Source organism: Nelumbo lutea, chromosome 3 (assembly GCF_056320005.1).
Source record: "Nelumbo lutea isolate HS-2025 chromosome 3, American lotus-T2T, whole genome shotgun sequence".
Lineage (NCBI taxonomy): Eukaryota > Viridiplantae > Streptophyta > Magnoliopsida > Proteales > Nelumbonaceae > Nelumbo > Nelumbo lutea.
The window spans coordinates 96304671-96329418 of record NC_142686.1 but is presented as its reverse complement, the minus strand read 5'-3'; the positions used below and the strand labels follow the sequence as shown (position 1 = coordinate 96329418).

At 36.7% G+C, this 24748-nt stretch overlaps 1 protein-coding gene across 1 annotated transcript; it reads right to left on the bottom strand.

Annotated features, from left to right (window-relative positions):
• Positions 1 to 4565: 4565 nt before the first annotated feature.
• LOC148867020 (mitogen-activated protein kinase 7-like) lies at positions 4566 to 13559 on the bottom strand. Its single transcript, XM_088979066.1, has 10 exons — positions 12894 to 13559; positions 11088 to 11496; positions 10629 to 10756; positions 10426 to 10485; positions 7501 to 7650; positions 7258 to 7413; positions 6654 to 6865; positions 6435 to 6536; positions 6034 to 6203; positions 4566 to 5427 (listed from the first exon to the last, which is right to left on the bottom strand). Exons 1-10 carry the CDS (start codon positions 12915 to 12917, stop codon positions 4991 to 4993), a joined length of 1848 nt encoding a protein of 615 aa, XP_088835192.1. The 5' UTR covers positions 12918 to 13559; the 3' UTR covers positions 4566 to 4990.
• Positions 13560 to 24748: the final 11189 nt, after the last annotated feature.

Here is a 24748-nt window from a genome sequence, read left to right as displayed (position 1 = left end):
AGTAGAACGGAGCTATTTTATTATCCTTTTCATACTTATTATGTTTTTTGGTTTCAACAAGAGTGGCATTTTCACTAGGAACTGGAGGAATAGCATCATCTAATATGTAGTCTAAACAATCTTGAGCAAGTATGTGTACAATCCTCCTTTTCTAGATTGGATAATTTGTCCCATTAAGTTTTTTGGTTCTACTTAACTCTGCAGCCACAGCTTTACTAGCCATTTCTAATATGCAAATGTAATTTGAATAGGAAATAGGGGTACTTAGCTCTGATTATGCCAGACCATGGCTATTGCTAGTTGTTGTTAGTTTCCTCCACTGGTTATGCCAGACCATGAATAAGTATGAGCGAAAAAAGATTCTCCATCATTCACAGAAAAGGATAGGGCTATTCATGGGTCGGGTTGGGTTGGCTTATTTCAGTTTTTCCAACCGACCCGACCTGGTCGAGTTACCTGACATAGAAACCGAAACTGTCATAAATTGAACATCATTTCAGTCGGGTTGGGTCGGTTGGGTCAGTTTGAGTCGGTTTCAGTTCTATGTTCATCCTTGTGATAAAATCTTGCTAATTTTAAAAACTATCATAAATTGAACATCATTTCAGTCATCTCCTATGATAAAATTTAAATGAAAAATTAATCACGAAAGTTGTTCATTAATCACTATTCACTAATCCAAAGTTTCTTAAAACCATTCAAAAACTAGGTGGCCTAATGGGCTTTGGAACTTCATGTTTGAACTAGGAACTAAGTCGGTTTGGTTTGTGTGAAAACCAAAACCAACCCGAATCATCGGTTTAGGAATTTGCACAACCCGAAACCGACCCATGCTGATGAAAACCCGACCGACTCGGATTGGGTCAGTTCGGGTTGGTCAGTTTGGTCGGGTTGGGCCTTCTTATGAACAGCCCTAGAAAATGATTCCTTTACCTCCTAATAATAAAAGAAAATAGAAGATAAAATACAACGACCAACCTACACGTGTAGGTTTCACAAATAATACAAAACAAAGTTGGCATGTCAAATATGTTTTCATACCATATTCATCAACCACAAAAGACTGATGATGCATGCCTTAACAAAGTTCCAAGCATGGTTTAAAGTATTGATACACAGGAAATGCAAAAATTGCAAGAGGGGTTCTTATATTTGTATACGAATTACAAAGACCCCTCCAAAATCTATGTAAATAGCACTTCAGTGGGTTCAAAAATCGATATGTTTCATATTATATATATCAATAATTGTGATATTTTGAACCTTCTGCTGCGTTTGGAATCAGTGTAAAACGTCATCAGTGTAAAAATACACCGATAACGTTTTACACTGAACGTGAAAGTGACCGTTGCTTTTTGAAAAATTCAATGGATGGAAGAGTGTAAAGTTTTACATCGATTATCGACGTAAAACTCCACTCCATCCAAACGCATACAAAACTGAAATGGAATGGAGTTTTACGTCAACTATAATTACACGCTCCTTCCAAATGCCTATAAAACCAAATCGATGTAAAAATTACATTGATTCTTGATTTACATCACTTCTAAATGCAGCCTTAGGCTCAATTTGGGAAGAGTGCCAATACAAATATGTACAATGCAAATATACAATATACAAGGCTTTGCATTGTACATATTTATAGAATGACTCTGGAAATACAGATACATTCCAACAAGATCTATGGTATACTTGGTGCTCATCCAATCAAATATCTCTTAAAATTATTCTTCCATAGGGATCTGAGGAACCACAAAACCCTGAGATGATTTTTTTTTTCTTTTTGCTATACATTATTATCAGCTATTTGGTCTTGTCAAACTCTTGGAACCTTGTTATGTTCTCCCCTTTCCAGAGCTCCTGCTTATCCCTTACACCCTGTAATGGTTTGGCTGGAAAAAGCTATTTGGTTTGGATAAATTCCTCCTACAGTTATGGCATTTTGTTGGGAGATGATGCTACCATAAACATAAAGGTTTACACTTTTGAGTTGCATAGTGAATTTTGACCGCGGATGCTTTTTGTGATATGGGTAAATCTTCCTTGCACTCCATGAGAGCAGGGCCTTCAGCCTTTGTTCAAGGTCTTGGACTGATGTTTTCTTTGGGCCATGATAAGAGAGGGATGGAGATTCATAGTGTTAATGTGTCATTTATCTGAGAGCTCATGGACTCTACACCATTGATTATAGAAGCAAGATCTCTGGCTTCTAACATCAACATCTCATCTATATGGGTACCGCACAATCTAATAGTGCTCCTTCCAATGACTTTGTGTAGGATGGGGTCAAACAGTATTTTATCTAATACAATACATTCGATACAGGGCATATCGTTAAAGTATCTTTTGAGTGCTGATACATCTGTTAGTTTACAGGTGTTTTCAGGAAATCTTTTTTTTTTTTTTGGTTAAAGTGCCGATACACCTCTGTCGATACAGAGAGATGTATCGATACTTGGAACCTTGCAAAGGAGTTTGGTTTCTTGGCATAATTTTCTTTTGGCTGTACTTGTATCCGTTTTAGCTTTCTGTTGCCTTTTGAGAAGAGGAAAACATTTCTTTGTTTGTTCATCCCTAAAATAGAAAAAGAGAGAAATGAAGACCAATGGCACTAAGTTCTGAACTCATTTGCTTCCTCTAGCTTCCCACCAATACATGCATAGTGCTAAAGTTTCACCACAATGGACCTGTCCTGATTCAGTAATTCAATGAAGTGTTTCCCCTTATCTAGCTAGTAGAGTAATATTAAGCAAGCCAATGTATATAATTCATAGGAGGTACCTTCTCTTGTACCATTTGGTCAAAGAATTTCACATGCTGTGTGCATCCAACAATGTTAGATCTTCATTTTACAATGTCTCTTTTGCTCATTTTTTTTATGAATAGGAATATTATATTCCATGAGACAACAATTCAAAAAATTACTTAACTCGGGTAAATTATAGATTGACATCCTGTAGGAGATTGACACTTAGCCCTCTGAACTTTCATTTGTGACAAACCCCTGAACTTTTAGATTACAACACTTTGTCCCTGCTCTTAGCATTCCATCCGTTAAATTTTAAAAATATTCTCATGTGACTGATGTGTTTGTTTAGACATTGTTAAAACCCCAAACCACCCTTATAACATGGTATGAGACTATTATGTAGAAAATTGATGAAATACAAAAACTAAGAAAATATAAAAGTGGGTAATTGCAAAAAAAAATATGGGAAATACTAGAAAACATGAAGAAAGAAAATACTATATATAAAAAACGAAAATATGACAAAATAACCGAGGAAAATAAACAGAAGAAACAAAATAATACAAAAAACACTAAATAGTGCAAAAATGAAAAATACCATGCTTTGTTGTCTCTTTGATATATATCAACTATGGTTTTCCAAATTGACCACGTGAAGGGAATGGAAAATGTAACTGTCCCTGGTTAACTCCTGTTACTGTGTGTGTTACATTAGGGCAAAGCAAAAACCCATTCAGAAAAAGTTTTTTTTCGGGCTTGGGCTTGGGTGAATGGACCAACCAGCCTGATTTGGTATGTTGTACTGGAAGAGTTGAGCATCGGACACAGACAGACAATGTAGGAAGTGAGCGTTTAGGAGTCGGGAATAAACTTGGAAAGCTTGTTAAGAATGGTCGATGGGAGATACTTCACCATTACTGTTGCATTTCTTTCAAATTTCGTGATTCTTCTGTTGTTGGACTTGGTACTTTTCTCACGTTCTCGGTTGTTTTGTTTGGCAGATTACATGGAGACAACCTAAAATGTTTGTTATTTTCTCCTATGATCTCGGGAGGCTGCTCTTAGCAATGTCAAATTGATTTAAGGGGTAATTTGAGTTCAGTCCATGGGAAAATTTTGAGGATAAATGCATTGGGAGAATTAATTTATGAATTCTGAGGTAGTGAAGTAGACTATAAAATAGCCTTGATTTAAAACAACACTTTGTATTAAAGAAATGACTGCCAGACAAATTTGACAATTTTTCAGGTAAAAAACAACACTACTAATCAAAATCTAAAAAGCTTTCGATTACATGATGTGACAACTCATAATTCACATCAATTTCTATTGATACAACACTAAAGAAGCATCTATCTATATCACCAATTTCAATTTGTAATTGTATTGATTAATGATAAAAATAAACGAAACGAAAAACATCACAGGGGCCGGGCTAGGTCAAATATGGAGGGGGTCACTTTTGTTCATATCGCTCTTCAAAGTTGAAACAAAAGTGACTCATCATTACGATGATGTATATATTATACACACCTGGTTCCCCCATCATGGTCACGGGGACGTTGAAAATGATGCCCCTGCCATCCCTTTTCAGTACGAGACCAACGTGTGACCTGATGGCCTTATATCAAGAAATAACTGATTCTCACTGAATTCGAGATCTCAAGACTTTTTGAGTTCAAACTTCAAAGTGGAGTTGCCCCACATCCACTCTGAAGCTTAGAAAGCACCACAGGGAAAAGAGTGAAGACCCATGTGTATGTAGGTTTATGCTAATGTACGCACATGTGCATGTAGGCTTAGGAAGCACCACAGGGAAGGAAAAGAGTAGACACCCATTTCAAAGATTTTCTTTTCTTCTCTCTCTCTCTCTCTCTTAACAATGGAATGTATTATTTTCACTAAAAATATTTAATTAGTTTACTGTGATTGCTAGCAGTACACCCCCATCTGATCCAACTGTGAAACACAACCTCATCCCCCCAGACAAAGCTCCCTCGTCAGCCCCAGACAAAGCTGCCTCGTCAGCCCCAACCCAAGCCACACTCTCCCCACCTTATCCTCTCTTCCTTTTTCTTTGCCTGCCTTCTTTCTCTTTAACTTTTGATCCATCCCTTCCTCATAAAATTACAAAATCGCCCCCCGCCCCCCTTGTTTCTCTCTACATGGGACTCCTACCTCCGATTGATTCCTTGGACAAGAAGCAACCCCCTTCTTCTTTCTTCCATTTCCCTAGTGGAGCTAGTACATCCTTGACATGCCAAACTGAACTGTGCCCACCTTTCTATGTGCAGCTGCTGTAGTAGCGGAAGCACCAAACTGTGATTTTGCCTGTAAAAGGTTCATATCAACAGCAATTCGATCATCTACTAGTTCTGCTTTGGCAACTTCTCGAGATAGATAATATGGTGAAGAGTTTATGTCAATGGCTATTTCTGGGGCCATCTTCACTGCCATGCTGCATTGTGCCGGCTGTGGTTTGCCCTGCAACAAGTCCCTCTCAGCCTCTGTGTCAGAGCTTCTTTCTTGCTTTGTGCCAGTCCTGCGGAAAGAATATGGAGGTGGGACAGCCTGAGGAGGAAGAACTGCATTTCTGATCATCCTTGGATCATAGCCATCTTTCATGCTACTTGCACCTTCGTATGGCATAACTGGTCCCACAACTTTTCCGGGTTTAGCTGAACAGCAGGCCAACCAACATAATTCACACATCCATATTAGCATACAAACCATGGAACCACTGGCAAATGAATTTAAGACAAAATGTGCAGCATGTTTGTCCTAACAAAATACAAGCTATGGTAGGGTTGGGCCGACTTTTAGACTGAGTTGGGTGTAAATCCCTTGGCATAAACTATCCTTGGTTGTACCCACTAAATAGATACTTTCTACTCATCAATCACTAAAGGAAAGAATGTATTTTCTCCTGGACCTCCTTCAACTGAAGATCTGAAATTTTTGATGGCTGCCATTATGGAGAATCACCAATTCACCATAGGAAAGAAAGGTGCATAGTAGGCCACATGTGTTCACAGGAGCACCAGCATTTCACAAATCCAAGTCTAGGGCTCCATAGGATAAACCAACCAAGGAATTAGATTAACCTTTTTCTCATATCTAGAATAATGGTACATTAGCATTTTAATTTTCACATTTGCACCTTGTACTGTATTATGGTCGCAGTATGAATTTGTGATGAACAGTGGTTCCAATATGAACAGTTCAACAGAATGAAACCATGTGCACACGAGAGAGAGAGAGAGAGTGAGAGTGAGAACTCCTACCCAATGGAATCTTATGCGGTGCTTGCAAAGTCCTAGGAATACTTCCAGAAACTCCCTCCATATTTCTGGAGCTTTTATTACAGGCCTCTTCTTGGATTTGTCTCTCTCTCAAAGAAGCCAAGCTTGTTTGATCCTTGGGGGGAATTGTATTGGAATGGACAACTGTTGATCTGAAAAAAAAAACACATTGGAAAATCACCTATAACCATTTATTTAAATTTTAAAGATGCCATTCACATTATCAATTACAACCACCTATTATGAGTCACTTGTAACCAGGAAAGTGTACCATATCTGATTACTTATGTAACATGTCTACTTAGAGCAATGGGGAAATGGTTAAAATTGCTCATACATTCTAAAAGTGGCTTGTCAAAAATGAACTCAGCCAAGGAAATTACCTCGGCAGAGAAACATGCTTCCTCTCCAATGGAATCACTGGCCCACTTTTACCACCATTTTCTTCAAGATGTGCAAACTGTTTTCTGAATTGATCAACAGCACTGTATACAGAAGATGTACAAAACACATCAGTTTACTGGAAAAATAAACATCATTGCTATTCATCTAAAATGCAACAACATAGGAGGGAAAAAATCATATATAGACAGCATTACAACCTAGGATAGAGAAAACTTGTCCTCTCAGTTCCATTCATGTAATCCTTCAGCAGCTGTTGATGATATTCTAAAATCTCCCTGAATATTAGCTCCCTGATGTCCTCCTTTGTCACCCTCCGTCTCTCAAACTCAAATTCTAGCTTTGCAATTGGCTGGCAGGATGGTTCCCTCTCAACTTTTGCCAGGCCTTTAAAGTAAGGATCAGCTAATGCCTGGAAGAACCGCACAACAATCAGTGCCATACTGGAAACACTTCGACTCAAATGACTCAAAAAGTAGAATTACTAAGACATGGCCTACATCAAATAAGCCCCAGCTCCATTATATGACTGGTGTGGCCATATGCATTGTTGAGGTCGACGTTCATGACACTAGTAGGTGAGATACTAAGATGCATGTGAAGAGATGGCATGCTTCAGCAGAATGATTCTAACCCACACACAAAGTAAAAAGTATAAAACATTTGACTATAAGATCTGGTTACTGAAGCTAACAACTAACCTTTCTTTCACAGATATCCTATGTATGAACTAAACAAAAGCTCCTATAACTTGTGCAATATTCTAAAAGATGGGAGTCCCTGTAACCATCCCATTATACAAACCTCTTCGGCAGTTGGTCGGTCTTTTGGATCAAATGCTAACAACCTTTCCAACAGTTTGAGTGCTAAAGGATCTGCATTTGGAAACTTCTGCGCAAATGGCACAGGCTGTTTTTTCCTCATGCTGGTTAAGTATCTCCTTGCCTTCTCATTGCGGACCTGAGTACAGTGCAAAAGTTAAGCTTATACTTCATTGATATGATTCAAATATGAAATTCATTTGCTTAAATAAAAGCCATGCCATACCCGTGAGATGGTATCCATGGATGGTGTTCCAAGCAAATCTGTCATCAAATCCAACTGATGAACAACATGTTTACCAGGAAATAGAGGCTTCCCTGTTAATACCTCAGCGAATATGCAGCCTATGCTCCAAATATCAATTGCAGGGGTATACTGCAACCCAGAAGCCATACTAGTTAAATCATGCCATCAAAAAATGGAAATTTGATACTGCAGTAAAATGCACAAGCAAAACTAACATCAAAACAGACCAGACACATTTACCTGAACAGCAAGATATTTCAACTTGCAGGAGAGTTCAATATCCCTTCCTGAACAAGAATTATTTTAATCTAGGAATTATTATTTACTTATATAGTTAAAGACACTTAGAAGACACTCCTTAAATAAATGCAGTTACTGAACTAAAGAAGCTAGTCTTTCAAACATCACTTACAAAATACAGTCACATACAAATGATCATCTTGTCAATTGGGATTTGGTTTGTAGAAGAATGAAGGATGGAGGTCTAGGTTTGGGGAATTTGAGTTTAAAAGAACCTGGCACTTTTGGGAAAGTGACTTTGGAGATACCCCATTGACGTGGATAAACTGTGGCATTTGGTTATAAGGAGAATCATGGAAAGGATTCTAATGACTGGGACCCTGAACTGTCTACAAGAACTACTTTAGCTTCCCTTTGGAAATCCCATTGCAGGTCTGTTACCGTTGTTCCTGAGACATATTACTATTAGGTATGACTTATGTTCTAATAATAAAATCAAATTCTAGGAAGGCCTCTGGGTGAGAGATAACACTCTAAAAAACCTTTTCCCTAGTTTGCATAACCTGTCTTCCTTCAAGAACTTGATGGTTTCATATTTTGTATCATTCTCTTCGATGGGGCTGAACTGGGATCTTGGTTTTAGAAGCAGTTTAAGGATATCCTCCATGTGTCTGACATCCTTAAAATACTGGATGGTGTGATCCTTGATCCCTCCAAGAATGACAAATGAATTTGGATTCTTTAATCCTCCAGATCCTACTCTTGCAGCTCATATTTTGATGACCTTCTTTCTTCATCTTTGCCTTCTACTTCTTTAGCCTTTCCTATTCTTGAGGTTTGGAGAGGTCCTGTGACACCTAAAGCGAGGCCTTTTTGTTGGGAAGTTTGCCAAACGAAAATTAACACTTGTGAGTTGTGAGAATGTTCAGAGGAAGAGACTAGATTGGTGATTATCTCCTCATGCCTGCTCCCTTTGTTTGGCTCATGGGGAAGACGCATACCACTTGCTTCTCCTGTACTTTTGTGGTGAAAATTTGGGAGTGGTTCCTTGAGATGTTTAGTATTAGGTGGATACCACCTCCAATTATGAGTGGTCTTCTCCAACCTAACTTTGTTAACCTTCACGCTAGAAGAGCAAGAATGATGTGGAGATGCAAGAGAGCAGCCATCCAAAGGGGAGGAGAGAAACGTGAAGCTCTTCAATAATGAAGAAAGATCCTTTGAATTCAGATGGTGAAGACATTGATGGTGTTTGAACCTTGTTTTCAGTGGAAGAGATTGTAAAAAATTGAAAACTAACAGTTGCATCTTCTCTTCCCAAATCTTCAGTCTCTGTACCATGGTCACCCCCCCCCCAAGACAATTTGTTGAAATTGAACTTTGATGGATGCAGCAGAGGCAACTGGCAACCCAGGACCTGCTGGGGTTGGGGGAGCATTCAAAGACTCACAGGACAACATTGTGGCATTGTATTTGAGGTCCCATCGGCAGAAGGAATTCCATAGAGGCAAAGATTAATAATGCGGTTGTGCAAGGCCTCAGGGTAGCTAGAAGCTGTAAGTTCTAAAACTTAATCATAGAAGGAGATTCCAAGGTGGTGGTACAATGGTTGAAAAATCGTGAGTTAGACCATAGAGTCATAGACATACAGGAACACAATGAAAAGATCAGAATGTTGATTAAAGACAGAGTGGTAGATGTAATAACATGGATTTTCAGATCAGCGAATGAGATTGCTAGTACATTGGGAAAACAAGGGATTGATAGAGATGATCCGTTTTGGGGCATGATAGGAGACATTGTGTGAAAATCCGTAAGACTATCTAACTCCAAGTGTGGGGAACCCCTCCCCACTGTGGGAATGCTTGGCATCTTTGTACACATTTATTTCTTTCTGTAATAAATTCTGTTATTCATTAAAAAAATGATGCTGTGTTAGATTTGGCTGATGTCTAGCTTGTAATAAATACTATTACAATTCATTTTTATTTTCTAAATAGGTCATAGAAATTTGATAAATAGTTCCAATGAACAATCATCAATAAGAAATTCACTAGAGAGGGGGGGGGGGGAGCAAGAAACAAATAATTAGCAGATGAATCAAGATGTATCTATGAAGTGAAACAAACTTGATTTTCAAGAAGCAACATCAGACATTCAACCATTTGGTTAAAAAGGAAAGGTGGATGAGACAACAGAAAGATGTCAGGCCTTTGGGAAAACTAAAAAAGATACATTGCACCAATTAAATGGTCAAGCTTATAATGAAGTAAATCTGTAAATGCATATCAAACCAAGCATCCGACTGGATCAATATCAAAATATTAAAGAGAAAATGTTTCTTAATCATTCATTCAAAACTTTCCCTGCAAACCAATTGATTTGGTTCATGTACCACAACATGCAACAATAACAGGATGTTCTAAAACTGATTCCAGAAATTAATGTGAGCCAAGAAAAAAACTAAATTGCTTTTAAAGTTTAAGTGAGAATAACATAAAATACAATCATTACATAAACATTACATCAACATGCCATGGTAAAATTATGGTATTCTATAAATTGCAAAATTTGATTTTTGTGACAAAAAAAAAACTCAAAATGCTTTATCAAATAAAAACAAAAAGAAAATAAAATAAAAAAAAAAAACCCACATCACAATACCTTAGAAAAAAATGATCCACAAAGCTCTGGAGCTCTGTACCATCTTGTTGCAACATAATCCTGCAAGATTGAATGTTTTAGGGAAACAATCATAACAACAATAAATAATAACATCTTCTACCCAAATTTGCTCTGGGAATGAAAAATAAGAATATCCTACTGATAAAAAGAAAAGAATACAGTGTACATATTTGATAACATACCGTCCAAAATATTGTGGTAGGAGCATCATTGAATGCAACTCTTGCTAACCCAAAATCACAGATTTTTAGTTTACAATTTGCATTTGCTAATATATTCTTTGGTTTTAAGTCTCGATGGTAGACATTAGCTGCACCAAACAAATTTAAAGTTAAAGCCTCAAATATTGTTTCAAAACCAAATGCACAAAATAAACACCAATACAACATGCATTTCAGAAAGAAGAGAGCAGACAAAATAGCATGTTCTGATGTGATAAATGGAAAACAATTTGAAGGTGTATGAGCTTTCAATGAGAAGGGGTTGGGATAGGATAAAATGGATGAATGAAACACAATTAGACATTCATGACAATGACAACAACAACAGCAATAATGACAATGAACTCATAAACATATAAGATAATAATCTGTTGCAGACATAGGCAATAGCAATAAAACAGTAAAGAACTATCAAGTTACCTGTATGAATATATTTCAATGCACGTAACAGCTGGTAAAGAAAAAACTGATAATGTTCCCGTGTCAAGTCATCATTGGCTTTGATGACTTGGTGAAGATCTGACTCCATGAGCTCAAAAACAACATAAATATCCTTGAAGTCCCTTCTTGAGGGTGGTAACATGATATGTTTTATTTCAACAATGTCAGGATGCCGTAGAAGTCTGAGCAGCTTGATCTCACGTAGGATTCGGGCAGCATCTGATATGTGCTCAAAAATATCATGTATTTTCTTTATTGCCACCTTTTCTCCCGTATGTGTGTCGATGGCTGAGCAAACAACACCATAGCTTCCCTTCCCTATTACCTCCTGAATTTTGTATCTGTTGGCATCACCATACTCAGCAAAGAAATCCATCTCTGTTGGATTCTGTATAATAAAGAACAAAATCAGATTTCTTAATTAATATTTAACATGCCCATTCCCCATATTGGTTCAACAGAAGTAGCACATGGAAATCAAAAAAACAAAAGAGATAATAAAAGGCATAACTATTCTAACAATAAGAGCAAGAGATAAATAACAAGTGGAGAACTTCGTTTTACTACAAAAAAACACCACCCAACTCTACCTCGAAGTGATAAACTCTAATTTTAGAATAAGAAATGATGGAGAAAGAACTCTTTTGAGGATGAAAAGAGTATACACAATCACAAAGCAAAGAAACTGTCTAAAAATGAGGAAATATATATATTTAATTCTAGACTTACATAGTTCATGCAGCACCAACCATCAATCAGCTCTCTATCAGTTTATCTACCAATGAAGGATAGTATTTCTCTCTACGAATATAGCAGCTTTAATAATCAATCACACCAGTTCACTAGAAGTTGATTGGGCAATAATGAATTGCATTTCTATGTACGGATATAGCATTCATTTTCTTTCAAACAGAACATGCATGCTGATCACGAACATTATATGAGAACTTCATATTTATTTATGGGGAATCCGAGCAAATGATGTTAGACAAATTGTTAAAGGAAGTGGAAAACAACATCCAAGCCTTTAGCTTCACATAGCACCAGACAACAAAATTTCCTACAACTTTGAAGAAATATCTAGCAACGCTCCAACTATTAGAAAAAATAAAACAAATAGCTTTTTTTTTTCGTTTAATATAAAATTACGCAGCCATGGGACACCAGAAAAAAGATGAACTGTGTTCCCGACCAAGAAAACTAGTCAAATAGAAAGACAAATATGATACCAAGAAAATTATGACTAAGAGACAGAATCAGGTTCTACAGAGAGATAATTGCTAAATCACGTAATGGCAGTGAAACCTAAGATGATTGTACAGAGGTATATGCTTCATCCTACCGGAATTTGGACATCAATCTTGTGAAAAAAGAACGCTTTTTTGTTGATCAATAGAAATAACACGAAATTTAAAAAATAAAAGTACCAGTTCAGAAAACAATTAAAAAAGAAGGGGATCTGAAAAGAAGGCGAATCATGGACAGAACAATTGGTCTTTATGAGATATTTCAGCTTATCAACCTAAGGTGCGCTTATAGATCCATCAAATCACTCTCAATTGGTAGACAAATAGAATCGACCAGCTCAGTTCGTCCAAAGACCCAATTTTTAGCCAGAAAAAAAAAAAAAAAAAAAAAAAAAGAATAAGATGAAATTAAGTCAATGATTCAAAGTGAGTTAATCCTTTTATAGTCCAGAATCCAGATCTCACACGAGGACCATTCCTTCAAAGCCCAAAAATTCAAGAAAGAGAACCAACAGAAAAGAGATCCACAGACGCTAACCTTCTTTCGCTGATCTTGCTGCATTTTTTTGTTTTTAATTTCTTTTCACAATCTCTAACTTCACCCTTGCAAAACAACCACTGTACGTATATCTTGCTCTGTGCTCATAACCAAACTCGAACTCAGAAAGGAAAGGTACCAACCGTAGCGGAAATTAGCCACATTTCCCCCATCTACCCCTGCTCCGTATAACAAGCCCACAGTCGCGCCTTACTCTCTTGGAATTCTTGATGAAACATAGAAACCAAACCAAATCCCTCATGCACTCCTCCTCCTCAGCTGCCTTGTAAACCCTAAAAACCACAAAGACGAAGGCAACAACGACGATCATAGAGTGATCAGCCGCCTCATCAACATCAGCATCGCCGGATCAAATAACCCAAATCCCAACTGAAACATGTACAGGTAGATCGATACTCCAAACTACAGATAGATAGATAAATACACGCGTTCTTTCTTTCTTTTCTCTGTTCTTTCACGCGGACTTCATGCCAGACAAACTTATAAAAAAAAATGCAGAGAGCTGGCGAATGTCGATTCTTTGTTACAAACAAGAGAATCAATGGAGATTAGGGTTTCATCAACCCTAGGCTTCAGAAGATCTCAGCACAGAGACCAGAGAAAGAAAGAAGATATAGACAGAGCGAAGATAAATCAGTGGTTTCTGCCATGAATCTAGGGCTATTTGTACTTGTCTTCTTTGGTCCTAACCGTATATACGTATTCCGTATACGGATTAGATACGACAGAGCGAAGATAAATCAGTGGTTTCTGCCATGAATCTAGGGCTATTTGTACTTGTCTTCTTTGGTCCTAACCGTATATACGTATTCCGTATACGGATTAGATACGGCAGTGGCTGTACATGGTAATTAACGCAAACATTGAGTCTTTTTTCGGCAAGAAAAGGTTTCGGCAGGTGAGCGGAAGTGGATAATGGAATATTCTTTGCTCATCGGCTAATGGTTATTGGTTAAAACTTGAAAGGCGTTAAGCTGCCGAATTTATCCTTTTCCTTTTGGATAATATTGTAAATAAAAAATTATTCATTTCCAATATTTATCGATGGCGAATATTATGTACACGTGTCACATTGTAGGCAATCTGGAGACAGATATCGGAGCCGTCTGGTGAGGAAAGGGACCCACGATCTAACGGTCAGAAGGGAAATTTTAGATTTTGATCACGTTGAGCACATGTTAGGCGTTACGCGGTTCGGCGGTTCCTTGCATGAGTAGCTTTCGCCAACTAGGAAGCAAATTAATAATGGTCAATGACTCGATGCTGTGCTAGTTGGGTTTTGGGGACGTGACCGACTCGGCCAAATTGGTCGGATCGGTTGGACCTGACCCGTTGGCTGAGAAGAGAAACGTGGGGGAGACCATCATTTTCATTGAATATGGCGTTGTTGGACTTTTGGGTGGATCCAAACACGAAATGATTGATTTTTATAATTATTTTTGCATTTAATAAAGATAGATTTATTAGTGGGAAATAAGAGGTTTAACAAACAAGTCTCTAGGTTAAATCATTCAACCATGCTCAGTTGAAAAGTCTAACAGGCCAAGTATGTATCCTATAAAGATAAAGGCCGATCAAAAAATGAGCATGAATGGCATTTATTGAAATTTAATAAAGAACCTTTACAAGTTGTTGAAATATCTTCATACCTACATTCATACATTAATCCTTATTCTTTTATAAGAAAAAAAAAATTGTATGCAATCGCTTCTTCATCCTCTTTTTCTTCATCAAATCAATGTACTAACTATGGGTATGCAAGGTGCCAACTAGCGGGTTGGTAAGGTTTCTTATTGGTCGCAGTGGAGACTTAGGATTGAATCCCACCTATAAGGCTGCAACAAGGTTGGGGGATGGGCTATCCTTCTCCTTGTGATTCAAAAAAACAGCTTTTAGGAATGTTTGTATTTTAAGGAGCATTATTTTTAATCTAAATAAAAATAAATAAGTGAAATCTTCATTTATCCCCACCTTGCAAATTTTTATTTCACCGTACAAATTTTCATCGAGTGAAAGGTAACTTTTTACTGCAATCAAACGAAAAACGGTAAGTTTTAATATAAAAATAAATCACAATTTGCACCAAAACCATTTGCACTATGTACCATGATTTTGCATCAGTGCAAATAAATTTGCATTGCAATCAAACACAGTCGAAAGGATTTCTTGATGCTGCTATTTTTGTAATCACAAGTGGGAAATATGGACAAAATATTTGTTGTAAAACCTAATGAATTATTAATTTTAAATTAGTTTATAAATGTCCAAAAATGTACTATTCCATCCTTGTATCTATATTTTGATGATTAAGAGTATCTCGTCACCCATCTCAAATGCCAACATAAAGGAAAGCACAAAATGAAATGAAATGAATTCATCTCCACTTCATAACCAAACACCCTGACAAGTTTTTTTTTTTTTTTTTTCCTTTTTTCTTTTCATCCCTTTAAAGTGTTTTAAACTATATCAATTGTTCCAATAGAATGTGGCACACAATGCAAATGAACTCACTGGGCAATTTCAACTAGAGACAACACCACCTAATAAAGCTTGGAAAGGATGGTTGCTTGTTCCATCCAAAATCTATCTACCTCTATAGCTCTATCATATAAATATTGCCTAAAAAAGAAGCTTTCCAAATTAAAGCAAGAAAAGCAAAAGGGAGAACAAAACCTACATTTACATGCAATGTTTTCTTAGGCTCAATTTAGAAGGAGTGTAAATACAAATATGTACAGTACTCCAGGTATAATTTGGATTGGCTAACCCTAAGGTTCGAAGTATTGATACATCCCGTTACAATGGAAGGGGTGTATTGGTACCTTGTACCATGTGCTTTTTAATCTGTTTTTTTAATATTTCCTAAAATTAGTCTGAGGGATAGGTTTAAGCATATATTAATATATAAATTATTTGGAGATTAACCTTAAAAAAGGTGTATCAACACCTTGCCAATATGATACAGTACGGCCAATACAAGGTATATCGTGTTGATATTTTGAACTTTGGTTAACCCTAAACAACCCTAAAAAAGGGGGAATAGACGTGGATTTAATTTAAATTAGATTAGGGTTAGAGATGCAAAATTTCAGCCTATATAAAGTTGGGTATTCTTCATTTTTTTTTTATTAACCGGATTAAGTTTGATGTATTTGGCCAACCAGACCCAAATGAACCCAATGTACACTTGCATATTCTTTTGTTTTTTTTCTTTGTTTTTGGCAAAGGGGAGAGAAACTATATTATAAACTAAAAGAAAGTTACACATCCACTCTGATTCTGGCCCAACAAAGTAGTTCTTAAGCCAGTCAAAAGAGTTTTCAGATGTTCTACTGCACCTAATGTTTCTTGATTTCTCTGCCCCACTAGATGAGCCATTCTGTTCTTTTCACATACAGGACTATACAAACATCAAAGTATTTCATAAGATATACAATTTCTTCAATTAGTAACTGTTCCATCCATTTGCTATTTGTATCCTGATTTGATAACTATTGACTAATTATCTAGCACAATCTGATAAGCAAAGGATTAATGAACACAGAACAAAAGCTTGAACAACACAGCTTTGCTCTATTGCTACAACAAAATTTTTATATGAGATAGAACAATAAAATCCATTGCAGGGTGAAGACTATTCACAAATGAGCCATCAGCAAATATTACATGCAGGTCACTTTGATCAATCAAAGCATGAATGGATTGAGGATTTTCATGAGAGTGTACCATCAGCTTGCAATCACTCACATGTTCTGGAATGAAGTAATAGTTAAGTTTTGTCATAACCTGTGCAGGATTGGAGATATCTTCTCTAAAGGATTTGTTATTTCTTGCTTCCCAAATCAGTCTGATGAGAATAAGCCGTTTGGACAGGCACCACTGTTGTGTTTTTCTATCGACTAGCTTGTTAGTTTCCGACCGATGATCCACTACTGTATCCATTTGGTGTTCACTATAAAACCAATGTTGGCTTGAATCCAAATAGATTTTGCAAAAGGAGATAATGTGTATTCTCTCCATCTTCACCACAAAGAATACATTACTCTTTTTCTGAGGTGATTCCTCGAGTAAAATTTAGGGTCCGCTTGATTTGCAGTGGGAGTCGGAATCGGAATTGAAATTATTTGGAATCCGAAATCAGAATGATTTATTTCCATTATCTATTTGACTCAGACAGGAATAGGAATGGGAATTGGAATTAGCATGAATGAGATTTCATTCTCAAGAGAGGGACAGGGAATGGCCATTCCCTCAAATTAAGGAATGCCATTACAACAAGAATGGGAATGAGATTCCGATTCCACTCAACCAAACAGTTAGAATCAGAATAACCCATTCCGATTCCGATTCCAAACCCCTACTCCCACGAACCAAATGGACTGGGCCTTTGTGTGAGAAAATCATTAGAGAATATCTTCCATGCAAAGAGTTTGAATCTTTTCAGCGCCTTAGCTTTTCATATCCACTTATATCCTTTATTTCTTGATGAAGCATCGGCTTCAGCTAGAACAAAAGAGTGGTAAGCTGATTTAACTGAGGCCCCGTTTGGTTCACGGGAATAGAGGTCTGACATTGGAATCGGAATGGGCTATTCCGATTCCAACTATTTGGTTGGGCGGAATCAGAATCCCATTCCCATTCCTGTTGGAATGGCATTCCCCCATTTGAGGGAACGGTCATTCCCATCCCCTCCCTTGGAAATGAAATCTCATTTGTACTTATTTTAATTCTCATTACTATTCATATTTGAACCAAACAGATTATAGGAATGGACCATTCTGATTCCTATTCCAAAGAATTTCGGTGCCGATTTCAATTCCGACTACAAACCAAACGGACCCTAAATAATTGTCATCTATAAATAGTTTCCAAAAGCAACTTATCTTGTTTTTCCCATTTTATTTGGGATTACTCTAGCGATGGCTGCTCTTTCTACAGATCCTCGAGCATATTGGAATTCTAACTCCATTAGGGAGTAGATCTTTAACTCAGAAATTTTTATTTCTTTCTTTCATGCCTAGTTGAGACCCAAGGATTTGAGAAGACAAAGATGTCTCACCTGATTTTACTTTCCAAAAGAAATGAGATTTCACTTCTTCCTTCATTCTCCCATTAATTGTTTTCCACCAAAATGACCATACGTGCACGGTGCACCATTTACTCTGGCACTAAAGAGACTCTCATTTGATAAATATTTAGCTTTTAGGCTATGTTAGGTTTGAAGGAAAAAGTAGGGAAAGGAAGGGAAAGACAGGTAAGGGTGTCAATGGATGGATTGGACTCCGTCCAGTCCAAAATCAATTTGAACAGATTGGACGGACCAAAAAGACAGTGGATTGGATTAATCTGGTCCAAAATATTTATTAGATTGGATTGGACCTGGTCCATCCATAATAAATTTATACTGGATTTGGTTATATTAAGCCAATATCTGGTCCATTGATATAGGTGTCAATGGACCGGGTTTGGGTCGAAATCAATCTAAATTAAAATAAATTTGAACAAATTGGACGGTCCGAACATTAAATTGGATTGGTCCAAAATAGTCCAAATTATTCATTGGATTGGATTGGACCTGCTCCATTTGTAATGGACTCACATTAGACTGGATCAAGTTGGACCAAATCCAATCCAATCAACACCCATAAAGACAGAAAAACTAATACAAGGGTTGTAAAGGTTTCTTTACCTTTCCCTTACATTTTCCTTCAAACCAAGTATAGCCTTATTGCTTCACACCATAAGCTTTTTTATACATTGAAGAGTAATTAGAGGGATTCTTTACTATTTTGATTCCTTGAATATCACCTCTGTCTTTAGCTTAATTTTTACACTTGAGTACTCTTGTACATTATGCTTGAAGGCATAAGAAGTCTTTTATGGCACACAAAAGGGAGTCCGCATGTGCATCAGTGGGTTCACTAGATGCGTGAACCCACCAATCTTAATCAATCATGTCGCCCAACCCCAAGATTCAAAACGTTAACAAAGAAGAAGAAGAAGAAAAAGAAGAGGCCAGAAAACCGTCGGAGCTCTCACCGCCAATGGCCACTGGTTCGGGTCACCGTCCACTGTTGTATGGTCGCCGATGTGTGGATAGTAGGGTTTGGTGGAGGAAAAGCAACAAAATCTCTACAAAATGGGATGGAGAATGAGGGAGGAACGTGAATTGAGTGTTTTTGAATTATATTTTGTCTTTTTTTGTGGCCAGTTGAACCGGCTAGCCCATGCTAACGATGAAAAAACGCAATAACGTTTTTGATCTTGGGGCTAGGCAATGTGGTCGATTAAGATTGGTGGGTTCACGCGTCCATCGAATCCACCGATGCACAGAAAGTCACACAGCCAGTAGGTGGTGTATCTTTGAATTCCACCACAAGTCCCCTTGTCACCCTAGCCCTGGTTGCTACATTCAATTAGTTACTAGCTTCAATTCCCTATTATTAAATCGTATATTTAATATATATATATAATAAATGAGCTTTGTGTATTTTTTTTCTTTTCTAAAGTACACCCTCATTTTTAAATTTGGTCCCACACTAATTGTGATGATAGAAAATATTATTTAAATTATTACTTTCAGGTGTTAAGTTTCATTCTCTGTTATTAAATTCTTTATTTAAGGTGTTTTTGTTTATCATCAATAAATTTTATTAATTAAATTTATATCCAAAAATTATAACAATATAAAACCTATGTATTTAAAATATACATGAAAATTAAATAGTTTTTTCATATAGGTGGTGAGTAAAGTAATTCATCCATTTAGGCCAAATGGGCCTGCCCTTGGTGTCATAGTTAAATAAAAAATTAAAATAAATAAAATATAAAATTACAAAAATGTGAAAAAATAGGCACATCTCTAATATTATATATTTTGTAATAAAAATAAGTATGATAAATAAGAAGTCTTTTTATTAATGATGAAAATAAAATACAAAATTTGAAATCGACCCAGAAATGAAACTATTTTCCTATTCAAGTGGTGATAGAGACACAAAAAATACTAAATAATATAAAAAATGTAGAAAACATTTATATATTTATTACATCAAGCAAAAAAATAAGTTTGATAAATAAGTATTTTAATTAATGACAAAAATGGAATAAAAAGTTAAACTAACTCAAAAATAAATCTATTTTTCCATCTAAGTGATGGTCAATGATCCAACTATTTGAATAAAATGGATCAACCAATGATGTCATAATTAAATAATAAAAATTAAAAATATAGATAAAATACAAATTTTACAAAAAAAACTTGACATATCTCAAATATTATAAATTTATCATATTAAACAAGGGTAAGTGTAATAAACAAGTATTATTTTTATAATTAATTATGGAAATGGAATAGGATATTTAAAGCCACTAGAAATAGAAATCCATTTTTTTTTCTTTCAAGTCAAATGGGTCAACATGTGATATCACAATTTTATAATTAAAACTCAAAGATAGATAAAAATAAAAAAAATATAGAAAGTACAAAAAGTGTAAAAAAATTATATGCATTTCTAAGGTTATATTAGACATGTTCATGGGTCGGGTCAGGCTTTGTATATGTATCAACAAAATACACTCAAGCCGAAGCCTGAGCTTGACCCGACCATCAGGGCTAGGTCTTGAGCTCGAGCCCAGCCTTCATATAAAGCCCAAAGCTGGAGCCCGGTCAAAATTTTGAAAACAGAATTTTTTTTCTTTTTTTTATTCAATAAAAAGTGTTTTATTTATATTAAAAACCTTCAGAACTCAAAAATAATAAACATCTCACTATTACTTGAAAAAAAGAGAAGAAGAACAAAGAAAAAGTATTGCATATATATTTTTATTAAATAAAATATATTTTTATTATTTAATATATAGTATTAAGTCGGATTCTGATTTAGGCTTGGACTAAGCTTTTTTGAGAAAGCCCGAGCCTGACCCAAAAAAAAAAGTCGAGCTCGATTCTTTAGGCCCAAGCCTAAGTCTACAGGCCTTAAGTCTACAGGCCTAAAATTATGACCAAGCCTAACTTATAATAGGTCGGGCCGGGCCAACCCATCAGACTACCTGGCCCATGAACAAATCTAGGTTATATATTTATAATATTAAACCACAAGATATATAAAAAATATGAAGTATTTTTTTCACAATGAAAATGGATATAAAATTTAAATCAACGAGCATACGACATACTTTGATTACTTAATGGGTGTTAAAATACTAAAATTACCATTGTTAATTGTAAAACGTACATACACATTTACTAGCAGAGGAATATTCAACCACACATGTAACCCATCCTTTTCAAACAATAATTTATAACTCAACCTTGTGGTGGTAGCTTCAATATCCTAGCCCCCCTCATCCATTCACATACAAATCAATAGTAGCCGAGCAATATCTCACGAAATTAAGGTACATGGTATGAGAGGAGAAATTGGATTTGTTTTTATAAACGGTTTTTTATCACATATCATTTTTTTGGCTAAGTATCTCATCATCTCGTCTACTCCCAAGTGACCGACGATTCAGAGGCTAAAGTAGAGCTCCCTAGTGTAGCGCAACTTGGCTGCTCCCTGTAGGAGATGATCTACTCATCTTTGTAGATGACGGGAACCGAGGAACCCATCGTTCCTGCAGGAGATGATCTGCTCATCTTTGTAGACGGCGGGAACTAAAGAACCTACAAGAACTGAATCAGAGAGCCCGAAGGGGTTTACCCGGCGAAGTCACTCCAATGGCTAAGTCAGCGCTTAGTTGTGAGCTGAAAATGATATTAGAGAATAGAAGAGCTAGAGGGCAGAGATTACCATCTCATCTCTTCACACCCTTGGGGGGGGGAGGGCATTGTCCTTGTGGGTTTGGTGGAGCAGTTCCCGGATTCCCGCTATGATGGGATCTATTTCCATGTTAGGTGGGGATAATGCCACCAACTGGTAAGGTTGCCCATCTCTGCCTGAATCGAGGAGTGGGTGAGCTAATATAGCCATTATAAGTCACAATCCCATAAAATGCGGGGTATGGTGGTCAGCTCCTCGAGGTTGTCATGCGGTTGTCGGTCTGACTAAGAGGTGAGCTGCCTGTAAGATGCCAGGCTGCATGGTGGCGAGCTGCCTAGTGGCGAGCTGCCTATGAGGTGCCGAGCTACTTGGAAGCGAGCTACCCGTAAGGTGTCAGGCTATATGGTGGCAAGCTGCCTGTGAGGTGCCAAGCTACATGATGATGAGCTGCGTGTAAGTGGCGAGCTGTCTAGTTGTCACGAGGTGTCAGGTGTCATAATGTCATTAGAAGTCCAAATCCGCTTTCATCAACAACCATCATTCAGAAATTAGACCCTGGTGAAGTCATGTTTGGGGAGACACATAGTACATGCTTTTGATTCTAAGTAAGCCTCATTTGTTCAAAAGTCTGATAGTCTGTATTTTTGTCTTTTTTTGTTTGATTGGGAAAAGTTTTAATTGTCAAAAGATGACGTCCTGAAAAGACACGTGAAGCCCATTTTGGGAATATGTGCATTAACCAAATAATCTTCAGGATGCTAAGATCTTAATGCAAAAACTCACATTGTCTTTTGCTTGTTAGGTATGTTGAAAAATCTTTCAAAATAGACTTGCCAAACAACACCTTAATTAATGGGTATATTTTTTCCATTGACCAAGTTCATTTTACATTTATTAATGGGCCCCACAATAAAATCAATTCCACTTTTGCAAGTAAAACTTACCCATCTTCCAGATAAATAAATAACTTTCCCATATGAAAGAAATTTTTATAAAATATAATAGAACAACTTTGCTCATTTTAATATTAGTTTTTATGGGTAAAATGTCATTTTGTAATATAACTAAGCATCCTAGGAATCGAAAGAACATGGATTAAGTGAACTTATCCAGGTAACTATTATCCAAGAACCATGTACCTAAGTTCTGAACAAATTACAAAGTTATAAACTAACGAGGCCTTAGTTGTAACAACTTGTCTTTTCTCAACCAAAATATGAAAAGTGGGTCCTTGGAGCAAATTAGCCAAACCCGCCTTAATATGAGCCATACAGGTCTCCTTCATTGATAGTAATAGAGAGAGACGACAATCTGATCCAACCGGATTATTAAAAAGTCAACGGTAAAGGGTTATTAGTAAGCAAGAGAAAGAAAGAGTAAGGAAGTCAACTAAGTCTAACTGTAACATATGAGCGTGCAGATGCTGCCGACACGTGCAACGGCCCCCTCTATTATTAGCCCTCTGCCCCCTATAAACCACATCTTACCCCTGAATTTACCTCACTTCACGGTCAGGATGCATTCCCTGTGCTTTGGGGCTAGAGAATTCTGATATAGGTTGATTGGTACTTCTCTCTTTTTTTTTTTTTTTTTAATGTTAAGTAGCACGTGATTAGTTCTAAATCCTGCAACCTACGATGGTACAGCCACCGACAAACTTCCCTCCCGTCTTTCACTGTCTATCACACAAATACGATAACAACTCCTATTTGGATAAGTGTGGAGCAGTGCAGGGTCTCAGACAAGTGGAAATTAGTTAATGGCGTGGGCAATCAGCCACCGACAAACCCATTCTAACTTAAAATATAAAAAATAAAAAATAAAAAATGGTTAAAAAACTATTATCCTGATCGACAGTTCGACTGTTTGGGTTATTGAATTATTGACTAAATGACAATTTTTGGCCAAAAACGATTTTAGGGTGAAACAAAACTAATTTCCAGTTTTACTAGTCCGGTTTAGTTTTGAAACCTATAGTAACATAAAACCTCATTTTTCACACATGTGAGAAGTCATGGCCTTAGATATTATTGTAAGGGTTAAAACAAACAAATCATGGCCTTAGATATACTGGAGTGGCCCCACCTAGAAGTCATTCCATCTAAATTTGTCAACCCAAATCAAAACAGCCTACCACAAAACCCTAAAACTATTTATCCGTACCTATCTATCTATATTAGAATTTAGAAAGATAGAAAGAGAAGTAAAGTGTACAGTGTAATCTCACCATAGAGCTCATATTTCTCAAACAATTAAAAAAACAAAACTCTTATTCTTAATTTTCTTTAATAAAATCCATCATTTCTCTCTAATAAATTTTTTTTTGGCATTTTCTCTTCCCCATCCCTTATTTCCCTTTAAATATTTTTTATCCCTTTGGGCTCTCTTAAGTCTTAATAAAGCAGTGTGCGGGTGGGGTGGGTCAGGTCAGATTTAGGGCCGTTGACCCTAAACATGGAACTTGACATGGACCCAATCAACCTCAAAACCCAAATTTGTCAATCTAAATCCAACAAATTTCAATTCAAAATCATACATTTGCATTATTTACTTGGATTTCAAACTGGTCCACCCTATCTCAAATTAGACCCATTCACAGCTCTAGAAAATTCCTTCAACTCCAAATGCAAATGATCGAGGTGCATTAAACAATGACTCTGATATTAATGATGTAGGAATGAGGGATCACTCTATCTGAGCTGGCCATGCATATGTACAGCTGGCACTTCCATTAAATTACTACACTCCCTTAAATGTATAAAGCGACGGGACGATGGCAACCTTAATTTGTTTTGTGATTGCTGATTTGCCCTACATGCCACATGTCTCACGCCAATTATAGATGGATGGGCTCACCATTGAAGAAGTCGCCGTGGAGCCGGGCCTCCAATTTGCAATTATACGGGTTTAATGCGTTGATAGAGTCAACCTGACCCTAGAAATCTGAAATTACACCCACCTACATAGGTGGCAAGTCCGTGAAAAGCTCGGCTCAGCTTAATTTCAATTGAATTTGAGTTCAATTCATTGATTCGATTATTAAATGAGCCGACTTCGAGCATATTATAG